Source organism: Drosophila ananassae, chromosome 2R, assembly GCF_017639315.1.
Source record: "Drosophila ananassae strain 14024-0371.13 chromosome 2R, ASM1763931v2, whole genome shotgun sequence".
Taxonomy (NCBI): domain Eukaryota; kingdom Metazoa; phylum Arthropoda; class Insecta; order Diptera; family Drosophilidae; genus Drosophila; species Drosophila ananassae.
Genome location: NC_057928.1, coordinates 335,051 through 347,303, shown reverse-complemented (window position 1 = coordinate 347,303; position 12,253 = coordinate 335,051). Strand labels below are relative to the sequence as shown.

At 43.4% G+C, this 12,253-nt stretch overlaps 1 protein-coding gene across 2 annotated transcripts in view; it reads left to right on the top strand.

Annotated features, from left to right (window-relative positions):
* Positions 1-12,253, top strand: part of LOC26514684 (glutamyl aminopeptidase) — a 414,401-nt gene that overhangs the window by 236,405 nt on the left and 165,743 nt on the right. The window contains exon 5 of one of the 2 annotated variants that reach the window (XM_044714906.1): positions 2,768-3,074. The exons of the other annotated variant lie outside the window; for it this stretch is intronic. Within the exon in view, the coding sequence (XP_044570841.1) occupies positions 2,768-2,824 (57 nt within the window). The 3' untranslated portion in view covers positions 2,825-3,074. Of the gene's footprint in view, positions 1-2,767; positions 3,075-12,253 lie in introns of those variants that run through there. 2 annotated transcript variants of the gene reach the window in all.

The following is a 12,253-nucleotide window of genomic DNA, read 5'->3' as shown; positions in this document are numbered from 1 at the left end:
ACTTGTCCGCCAAAGTGGGGAGAACGGGGAGGGATAAACTTCCACTCGATGGATTCTGGTGCTCGTCCCTAAGAAATAGTCTCTTTAATTCGCTCAACTGATTTTTGGCTCCAACGAAATTGGTGGCGTTGTCGGACCAGATCTGTCGAGGCTTCTTCCTGATAGAAATAAATCTCCTCAGTGCATGCAGAAAGGCGGTGGTGGACAGATCCCTCACCAGCTCTAAATGGACGGCCTTTGTCGTAAAACAAATGAAGACGCTAATGTAACATTTTATGGGAGCCTTGTTGCGAACCTCCGACTTATAGAAGAAAGGACCGCAAAAATCGATGCCGGTTACATCGAAGACTTGATAACCTTCCACTCTCTCCTTCGGAAGATCGCCCATTACATGCTCCAACAAACGAGGTTTCATCCGGAAGCATCTCACACATTTATTTGTCGCCTTGAGCACAGTTTTTCTTCCCCCCAATCGGCCAATACTGAGAACGTATCATCGCCAATAACGTTCGAGGCCCAGCGTGCAGGTTGGGCTCATGAAAGCTAAGGAAGGCTACTGGGCAAAATTACTGGGTGACGACCATCGTAATCCAAGGATGAATTATTGAGGTGCCCGTCTACTCGAAGCAATCCAAACTGATCCAAAAAGGGGGATAACGAAGCCAGCGAACTGGAGGAGGCAACCATTCCCTTTGTCTGCAACGTCCTTATTTCATCACCAAAATGAGCGCGCTGAACTGCCCACAAAAGCATGCGAGTACCCGCTTTGAGATCATGAACGGTAATTCCTTTATGCCGAACCCGTCTGCCAAACTTATAGACGTAAGCAAACACTCGCTGAAGAGCTGGAGAGGAGTTAACGTACTTGCATGTCGCTACGATGCCTGTATATGGTGACTTCACCAATAAAACTGAAGGGCGAAGCTCTAACGCTGGCTTCTCGACTACTACCGTCACAGGCCAGTGATCCTGTGTCTTTAACAGATAGGGCGGACCCTGACACCATAGTCTGAATCCGATCAACTCAGTAGGAAGGACTCCAGGAGACAAGATATCTGCTGGATTTTCCAACGTCAGCACATATCGCCACTCCATGGAACTCGTCAGATTTTGGATGGTTGACACGCGGTTAGCGACAAAAACATTAAACCTGGCAGGCTCCTCTCGAATCCACGATAACACGGTTGAAGTGCCGCACCAACAAAATTACTTTCCTCTGTAAGCACCTAGACTATGAACCTCTGCCATCATTCTCGCCAACAACGCAGCTCCAGCCAGCTCCAACTTCGGCACAGTTAACGTCTTAAGAGGCGATACTCGAGATTTCGCACATAGAAGGCGGCTCTCAGCCCCTGGCGACCTGGAAACTATGTAGACACATGCTCCGTAGGCTTCAATGCTGCAAGTTAGAAGGATGGGACTTTCTGTGCATTCTAATTCGGGCCAACTTATATGATCTGCCAAATGGCATAAGGATCGGCCGTCTATATCCTACAGCTGTCATAGAACTGATTGATCGGAAATGCTACAACTTCGTTGTTTTTCAAGTTAGAAGGATGGGTGTTTCAATGGATTCCTCTTTTGGCAAAATAATTCAATTTGCCAAATTTCATAAGGATCGGCCAACTATATACGATCCGCTATATATCTAATAATATAAGATAACCTAGCGGACTGCGACTCAACTGCAAGGGTATTTAAACTTCGGCTCCGCCCGAAGTTAGCTTGCCTTTCTTGATTTCATCTATATTTACTGCTTTTGCATTTAAAGTATTTCCCAAACTTACTCTTTACTATTGTAGCTTATCTGTTGCGCTATTTGCGTTTTGATAGCGTCCGAATTAAATAGACAAGGTTCAATTTCAATTTCCAATATTTATTATGGGTCAATTTAAAGCCAAAACAAATGCCGCGGCCGATCCAAAACAATGCCGAAAAGTGCATAGAGCTAAGAGCTTGCGCAGAAGCTCCACAAAAGCTCCCAAAGTGCATGCGCTACAAAAGAACAACAAAGCGCATGCGAATCTGGGAGAATCAAAGAATATGGAACTGCTGATAACGGGAAATTAGTGGACCGCTGCAACTAGTTACACTGATAGAACTAATTAGTAATATTTTTAATTCCTTTTTGTGTTGCAGTTCAATAGATCAATGGAGAAAATTCTAAGTAATTTTTATACCCTTGCAGAGGGTATAATTTTGGTCAAAAGTGTGCAACGCAGTGTGGAGTGAAGGAGACATCTCCGACCCTATAAAGTATATATATTATTAATCAGGATTACCTCCTGAGTCGATATGAGCATGTCCGTCTGTCCGTCTGTCTGTCGCAAACTAGTCTCTCAGTTCTGAAGCTATCGAGTTGAAACTTTGCACACATCCTTCTTTTCCTTGTAGGTAGTATATAAGTCGGAACGGCTTGGTACAGAGACTTGGTACAGATTCCATTTTGGGCAAAATAATCTTATTTGACAAATTAGCCGCCAATAGCCGCCATATAACTGAACGATCAGAAATGGCACAACTGCAGGGGTACATCAACTTCGGCTCCGCCCGAAGTTAGCTTTCCTTTCTTGTTTCAATGTATTCGTTTTCAAGTTTATTGATTGCCATTGGCAATTTGTGCAATTAATATAGAAAGCTTGCACTCGCTCAGAAAATTCGGAAATTTTTGTCCGAAATTTTTTTGTTTATATTTATTTTTCCCCTGGCTTTACTATTATAACTGCCATATTATAATGCCATAACTTTGGTGTTTTTTAATTTACAGGTTTCGACTTTGCACACATGTTACAATTGGCCAAAATATCTTATCTGCAAAATTTGATAAGGATCGGCGGTCCATATGCTATAGCTGCCGAAAACCTCAACGATCGGAAATGGCACAACTTTGCTAGTTTTCAAGATGCTTGGGGCTGTTTACAACATTTCATAAGGACATCATAAGGATGAACTATATACAAAAACTAGCTGTCCCGGCAGACTTCGTACTGCCAGCTGTTGTTTTTTTTTTGTTGCGTTCAGAATCTTCTTTTGTGACAAAATTTAAAATTTTTCAAACTTAAAAAAATTATCTGATACAGTAAGAACTGAAGATAGCTAAAATTAAGTTTCGCGGAGCTATCATTTTAATCATTTTCAATCCCAAAAATTAAAGAGTACCCTCTTATTTTATTCAACTATTCAACTTTCATTTATTGAATAAAACCATGAAGTTTTATTATTATTGTTTTCGATACATCATGTTGCTTACTTACAAAACAGAGTTTTCCTGAAAGACTGGCTATTTATAAGATTTAAATTTGATATTTACAGACACACACTGTTAAAATACATTCTGTCTAATCATCACTAATTTACCTCTGTCTCTGTCTCAGTCTCAGTCTCAGTCTCAGTCTCAGTCTCAGTCTCAGTCTCAGTCTCAGTCTCAGTCTCAGTCTCAGTCTCAGTCTCAGTCTCAGTCTCAGTCTCAATCTCAATCTCAGTCTCAGTCTCAGTCTCAGTCTCTGTCTCTGTCTCTGTCTCTCTGTCTCTCTGTCTCTCTGTCTCTCTGTCTCTCTGTCTCTCTGTCTCTCTGTCTCTCTGTCTCTCTGTCTCTCTGTCTCTCTGTCTCTCTGTCTCTCTGTCTCTCTGTCTCTGTCTCTCTGTCTCTCTGTCTCTCTGTCTCTCTGTCTCTCTGTCTCTACCTCTGTCTCTGTCTCTGTCTCTGTCTCTGTCTCTGTCTCTGTCTCTGTCTCTGTCTCTGTCTCTGTCTCTGTCTCTGTCTCTGTCTCTGTCTTTGTCTCTGTCTCTGTCTCTGTCTATGTCTCTAGCAGTTTTTATAGCCAACAGAGACAGAGACAGCCGATTTTCTATCCGTTTTTATTGATATATTAGAGATGATTTTCTAGCCGTAATAATTGATAAATTGTTGTTGTTATTGTCAACGTTACTACTACACTTGATGCATAAACAATAATGATGGCCGACAACTGTGTAGGGAGTGAGAAAGAAAGCTTCGTTCTCTCATCCCTACTCCTTGCTGTTTACTGGGTCAGAAGTGACACCTGTAGACATCTGGCGGGGATAACTAATTAAATGACGATTGATCAGTTTTCGACCGGAGAGGAAAAATGATTAAATTACTAAAATGGCTATTAAAAAATAAGGGTTGATCGTAGAAGGGTGAAAAGAAACGGCGTGATTGTCGTTGTTCTAATCTTCTGACTTCATTGCGTTCATCTCGTGTATCTTCTGGCTCTTCTTGATGCAATCGCGTCATTCTGACACGTGCATCAGTATTTTGTAGCTGGATTTGTTCTTCTGTTCTTTCGGATCTGCTATTTTGCAACTTTCGAGCTCTGCTTGTACTGCGGCTCATATCAACCCCTTTGCGTTTTCTTGGCATTGCTTGTCATTGTAATTAATCAAAGTGAGAAAATTTCCCGCTCATAAAGTGTGACTATCACAATACACTTGTTGCTGGCTTAAGACAAATGAATTTGAAAAATAATTTCCACAATACACGTGATTGATTTGATGGTTTTAAATTAAAATTTTTCCAATATTTTTCACAATTTTTCAATGAACACAATATCGGTTTGTCACATAAAATTAACTGAGCAGAGAACAATGAGAAGCTGTCAAACAATGAATCACGTACCGGCGCCTACTATTATTGTAGCCTCCATTTTATTTAGAAAACGTTTGTATGGGAAATAGAAAAATGCGGTTTGAGGATTTTCCCGGCAATTATTCGGGATGAAAAATAGATGTTGGCCGATTCTCATAGATACCGGATAAGCACAAAAAATTTCATCAAAATCGGTCAAGCCGTTTCGGAGGAGTACGGTAACGAAAACTGTGACACGAGAATTTTATATATTAGATAAATCTGAGGGAGTAGATATTGAATTATGGCTGTTCAGTTACCGAGCGTTTTCGGGAGCTATATTCAATGTTCTAAATCTTAGTTTTAGTAGAAACAAGCACAGTTCAATTTTTTACAATTTTTTTGAAATGTTTGGGTATGATATATGCATAGATGTGACTGCGAGGAGGTGAAGACCGAATTAGAATACAAAACGGGAGCGCGGCTCAACGCTTGATGCTGCGGAGCGATCGAGAGAACCCGGGAGAGAGCGAGACAAACGCTAGTGCATGACGGCAGATGCAGGTGACCGATCGAATGCACGAGAGCGGGCGATGCGAACATAAATATAAAAGAGAGTGACGTCACGAACTCAATAAATTATTGCCGGCCAAACTTCTTTCGGCGGCTGCTTGACCCGACATACTCCCCCCGTTGGAAGATGGGCTTTCAACAGCATCATGAAGGGGCAGCAGACACAATTTGTTGACTGCCCGTCTCGTAGCTCCGGACGCCGTCACCCGACACACTCCATCATCTCCGACGACCATTTCCGTCACCCTCTCCAGGGGCCACTTCATTGGCGGAAAGTTTTCGTCCTTCATTAGCACGATGTCATTTAGCAGCAGCCACCTTGGCAGCTGCAGACGGCGGCAGCAGCGATGCGGACGACCTCCCCCATTGGAAGGGTGCAGGCTAGAGTCCAGAATGGAGTCAGACCTGGGCGCTGACTTAGTCGGCAACGGTGGCAATAAACCAAATCCCGGGCCATCGCAGACAACTGCCAGATGCGATGTGGAAATAGCGACCACGGGGGGAGCGGTGGATAGCAGGGGCACTGATGAGACGCAATTGGACCCGTCCTGGCTATCATGATCGTTGCTCAGGTTTCGCTCCAAGTTCAAATCCTGAAAACTCGATTGGATGTCGCGGTCCAGCGAAGAATCCTGACTGCATGAGCGACGATTTACCAAGAGACCACCATGCACTTTCGTAGCCTCGATGGTTGGTTTTGTCAACGACGGGGCAATGGGACCAGTGGTGCCGTCGAGACGAGTGGAGTGTTCAGGCACCCTCATGGAGTACCTTGCCATTCCCATGAATATCAACGCGCACATCAGCGGCAAGCTGGGAGAACTTCCAGAATAATTCGCTCCCAATTTCACTAGAGCTCAATCGCTCTAACTCATCCTGGAGTGTGGTGAATTTCTTCCGCAACGCAATTTCCAACGGCTCCAGTACCATGATGGTCAAATCTCCCTTCTGCACTGCAGCCTTGACCTTATTATGCAGGGCTTCCATCTCCTGGTAGGTCACTTCTGCTCTTCGCCGCAACAGCCTTTCCCTGCTTGCAGGAACCGAGGCACTAAATAAGTCTCCAGACTCCATTATGTAAGATTTTGTGCAAGGTGCAATGTAATGGAAACAATAGCAACAAGTTTTCCTTTACAAGGTTTCCGTTAAGCACTTTAATGATCATAAATCAATTAGAGCGCGATCGCGTCGGGGTCACCAATTTTGAGCTATCAGCGTTTTGATAGCGGCCGAATTAATAGACCAGGTTCAATTTTACAATTCAATTTATTATGGGTCAAATTAACCCCAAAACAAATTCCGCGGCCGGTCCAAAACAATGCCGAATTACAAGTCATAAAACCTAAGAGCTTGCGCAGAAGCTCCACCAAAGCTCCCAAAGTGCATGCGCTACAAAAGAACAACAAAGCGCATGCGAATCTGGGAGAAACAAAGAATATGGTACAGCTGATAACGGGCAATTAGTGGACCGCTGCGGCTAGTTACACTGGGAGAATTAAATTGAAATAATTATGTTATTTGATGCTGACACAAGTCCCAACACTAACAAGATTCCAAAACCTTTTTAAATTAAAAATACGCATAACTTCAGAACCACTGAAGTTATCGAAATATTCTTTACATCTTTGGAAATGGGTTTAATTATTCCACTTTCTGTAATGTCAAAATCTATGGTGTAAATAAAAAGAGTTTTGGTCTTTATCCTTACAATTAAAGTATTGCTAACTGTGTGAATCGCCTGCCAGAGGTTACATTAATATTCTATACATTATGTGTTCTTTTTTAAATAATTGAAGATCTATATATACAAAAAAAAAACTGATATAATATAAAAAAAAAACCTCTTGACGAGGTAAAGTAACGGTGACGACAAATATTCTTGTTCGGCACGTACAAGAAAAACAAAAACAAGAAAGGAAAGCTAACTTCGGGCGGAGCCGAAGTTGATATACCCTTGCAGTTCAGTCGCAGTCCACTAGGTGGCGACACGCATCTTATATTATTAAATATATAGCGGATCGTATATAGTCGGCCGATCCTTATGAAATTTGGCATATTGAATTATTTTGCCCAAAGAGTAATCTGTACCAAGTCCCATCTTTCTAACTTAAAAAACACCAAAGTTATGCCAATTCCGAACGTTCTATGACAGCTATAGGATATAGTCGGCCGATCCTTATGAAATTGTACATAAGATATTTTGGTCAAATATAACATGTGTGGAAAGTCCCAACCTTCTAACTTAAAAAACACCAAAGTTATGGCATTTCCGATCAATCAGTTATATGGCAGCTATAGGATATAGTCGACCGATCCCGTTCCGACTTATATACTACCTGAAAAGGAAAGAAGGGTGTGTGCAAAGTTTCAACTTGATAGCTCCAAAACTGAGAGACTAGTTTGCGTAGAAACCGACAGACAGACAGACAGACGGACAGACAGACAGACGGACAGACGGACATGCTTGTATCGGCTCAGGAGGTGATCCTGATCAAGAATATATATACTTTATAGGGTCGGAGATGTCTCCTTCACTGCGTTGCACACTTTTGACCAAAATTATAATACCCTCTGCAAGGGTATAAAAATATCAGGAACGTGCCGAATAAGAATATTTTGTATATGCAATTTTGTACACCTATATAGCATATTTTCGTTCCTAAAATTGATATCAGATATGTTGGGTTTCGCATGCAGGTTCGTCACCGGTACTTTACCTCGTCAAGAGGTTTTTTTATATTATATACTTTATAGGGCCGGATATGTCTCCTTCACTGCGTTGCACACTTTTAACCAAAATTCTAATACCGTCTAGAAGGGTATAAAAAGAAGTAATCTGAAAAGAAGTTTTCAAAGGCAGCTAGCTTAGTACATATGTACTAAGCTGACAAAGGTCAGAGACAGTAAGACTGACAAAACTCAGAGAGAAAGAAAAAAAAAACGTACTTATGTACATACGTTTAGCAAAATATGTACATAGTATAGGAGACGAACAGACTAAAGTCAGTGACAGAATTAAGTAAAGCGCAACTCAGTGTCGGGTCAGGCAGCAGCCACGGCATACATTGAATCAATATAATTGTAACATATATATATAAATGTAATAATTATAGTTTAGCATATAATCATTTTCTCATCGCTGTTGTTAGTCGCAAGCCGACTCTTCTCGGCCGCTCGGCTTTATTTTATTGTTGTCATTAAGGTAACGAGCTTTCGCCCGTCCTATGCTAAAAGGCGGTTCCACTTGTATTCTCTATCTCAGTGCATACGCATTCTAAATCGGAGCTTTCTGGCACTCCATTTCATATGCAAACAAATAAACATTTTATAACGTTTGAAAAAAATTATTCTCTTTTTTTATTATTTTCGAAAAAGGGAAAAGTCATTGAAAAGACTCAATGACCAACCACTTAGTTTCATTAAATAAATTATATGTATATATACATACTAGCTGACGCGGCAGACTTCGTACTGCCAGCTGTTGTTTTTTTTTTGTTGCGTTCAGAATCTTCTTTTGTGTCAAAATTCAAATTCAAATTTTGTGTCAGTACGAGTCGGGGGATAAGGTTTTCGACGCTAATAAGCTAATTAAAACTAAAGAAAAACATCGTTTCAGACCGGAGGAGGTCCAAGAGAATCGCGGAGTGACGATTAAAACTAGATCAGGGAAAATTTTGCATAAATCAGACTTGAGGAATTGAAGAGCGCTTTATGAACCTCTCCATTTTATCACACACACAAAACATTTCTCTATTTTAACACACACACAAAAACATTAAACGTAGTACACAAATAATTTAAGCATGAATACACAAATATTATATACACAAGCGCGAATAGTATATACACAAGCCTTTCTTTCCTTCTCGATCACGATGCTCCACGAGTCTCACAATCATCGGCGTCACATCAGCCGCGCGCATATTAAAGTACGACGCACCCGTCGTTCCCCTGCAACAGGGAGCAGTATAACGGATCAACGGAGTGTTTAAACTGGTATATGTCATCGACCTATCAAGGATGATGCAAGAAGTAGACGACACCAGCCGGGACGCGGCAACCCTGATGGACCAACGTGTTAGCAGGGCCGTTGAGAGGGGGGGTCAGCCGGGTAATTTTCCCGGGGCCCGCAATGGACAGGGGCCCGGCAGCGGGGTCTAATGACCGGGGGGTCAGCGGGACGAAAACGAAAAAGGGCCCGTGAGAAATCCATGCCCCGGGGCCCGACATGGCTTCTCGACGGCCCTGCGTGTTAGCACAATAACGAGACACTACCTGGAGCAAGCAGCGGAGGGAATAAACAGAGTGATGAGGCCATCATCACGCAGAGCTCGAGCAATAAACTGGCTGGGTTCAGCCTGGAAATGGATTGCAGGATCACCAGACGCGGAGGACTGGAATGCGATACTCAACTCGGAAAAGATGATTGTCGAAAACGGCGACCAGAAAATTCGGATCCAACCTCAACGCCCAAAATATACAGCTAATGTTTGGCGTTTCACGAGGCGTAACCTTTTCCTTTGTCTTGGAGGCTTCGCTAACAGTAGTGGTCTTCTCGATCCTGTTCATCATCTGGAGGAAGTTGACCTCCACCAAAGGAATACCAACCACGAGGGTTATAATCGAGGACCTGGAAAACCCAAAGAGGATGTCGACAACAGCTCACCATTTAGCCAATTGATCTGCGGGACGCAGACTTTTAGAGGGGGAGGAGTTAACACCCGGCACTTTCGGCCCCCCCCCCTTGCTTAGCACTATTCGCCCCCTACTACGACTACACCTCGAACTCGACCCCAGACTCTTAAACCCCAATCCACAGCATAAGCAATTCCCAAAATTCAAGTGCTTTGGGTTCAAGTACATCCGGGTATGTCGCAAGAGTGCAACTATGTCACAAGTGTGCAACCATGTACGCTGACTAGAATGTTGCGGGAAAGTTGACCCACACCCTGAGTGTTACGCTGACTCTTTACTCCGGATAGCTGACACTTCACCCGCTGACACCATACACGCCGACGCCGCACACGCTGACACCACACATAGAGTTGGAGTGGGAGATCGGCCGATATCGAACTGTCGATCGGAGGGTCACAACTCCGCGAAGTCAGTCTATTCTTGACCGTCGAACCACGAAGCTGAACCAACTCCAACATTCTCCATCGACATATAAAATTATACCCCTTCCGTTAAATAAGAACTTACTAAATCGATTGTTAATATTAAGTGACATGAATAAATTGTATTCCCAACGTTATCCAAGAATGAACCAACGACTTTTCATCAGGTGAACCATGGAAGGACACCTTAACTTAAATATATACATTCCATAACTCAGCGTACGGTTCTGAGCGCACAGTGGGATAAATCGTGTTCGCTGCGCTCAAATATAATTAAATATAAAAAAATAAACAAGAACTATAATTTTGGCGCCAAAATTAATTTGTGCGTGTTTTTTCCCTAAATTGAGCGTATCTCAATTATAGTGGCGATGAACTCCAGCGGCGTCGTCACAGGAGAACCCACTCTATCTTGGAGTGCGATTTTAAAATGCAAGGAAAAGGGTATCCTCCAGGATTTGAAGAGGATCCAAGGCGCCCTGCAGCCAATGTCAAAGGTGGAGGATGCTATGCTCCATGTGCGTCACGGCCAGTTGGTCGCCATGTACGAGGATTTTAAGGCCATCCACGGGGAGCTTGAAGAGTTAGACATTGCTGAGATAAGCAGCGACTTGCGATGGACAGTGTCTGAGCTTGTAGCTACGATGCATCGTTGCGCTCTGCTCGAATTGCGGCCCATTCCACCCTTGCCAGCGGAGGTTCCAGTATCCAGGTGGAACCAGCACTCAGTCGGAGTTTTCAAGCCTTGCCTCCTCTTCCTCTTCCTACTTTCAGCGGAGGATATTCAGAGTGGGCTGAGTTTCATTCGGTCTTTCCGACGATCGTAGGCTGCAATCCTTATATAAGTAAGATGGAAAAGTTTCAGAGGTTGCCTTCGGGACTCCGCTTTAGAGGCAGTCCGTTCCTTGGAAATCTCCGAGGAGAATTATGATGTCGAGGTGCAGCTTTTGGATAATCGATTTAATAACCGTCGGTTGATATTTCAGGCTCATGTGAACGAGATTCTGGGCCTCAATCTATTGGAAGGTGACTCAGTGGCAGCGCTTCGAGGGCTGTCCGATAAGTTCAATGCCCATATGCGAGCCTTAAAAAATTTGGGGACGACAGTTCAGAACGCCGATCTTCAAAGGTTGGATCCAGCTACTCAGGCCAAGTGGGAGGAAGGTCAAAATGCCTCGAACTCGGATCTCATCCCTACTTGGGAGTTGATGGCAAAGTTTTTGGAACAGCGTTGCAGGACTTTGGAGGCTATGGATGTGGCCTTGGCCGCTTACGCACCGGGCACTCAGGTGGGAAGACGTAGAGTCGCAAATAACAGTAGAGCGTCCTTTATTATTACTAATTCACCTGCCTATGCTTGTATATTATGCGGTGGGTGGTCCCATGTAGTTTCTGCATGCCCAAGATTTTTGTCATTGAGCATGAGAGCCGCCTTGGCGAGGCTAGGCGACTAGGTCTATGTCGGAAATGTCTCCAAACTGGCCATCACCTGCGTGAGTGCCTCGCTGATAATTGTCGCAGTTGTGGGAGGAGGCGTCACATAGAAGTTCGCAATAAAGCTCCCGTAAAATGTTACGTGAGTGTTTTCATTTGCTTTGCTACTAAAGCCGTGCACTTAGAGCTTGTAAAGGATCTATCCACATCTGCGTTTTTGCATGCTTTAAAACGGTTTATATGCACTCACCGAAAGCCTCAGCACATTTGGTCTGACAATGCGACCAATTTTGTTGGAGCTAAAGGGGCTTAGCTCGTTGAAAAATGAGCTAAAGGAGCTGCTCCAACTCTTCATAAGCGATGAGCATCAACGAGCGCTTCTGGAGTTTTGCGCGATTGAGTCCATCGAGTGGCATTTTATTCCTCCTCGATCTCCGCATTTTGGTAGACTCTGGGAAGCGGCAGCCAAAACCGCAAAGAATCATTTTTACCGGGCTGTTGGATCCTCAGTTCTTGGATTTGACGAGCTGCGAACTCTGCT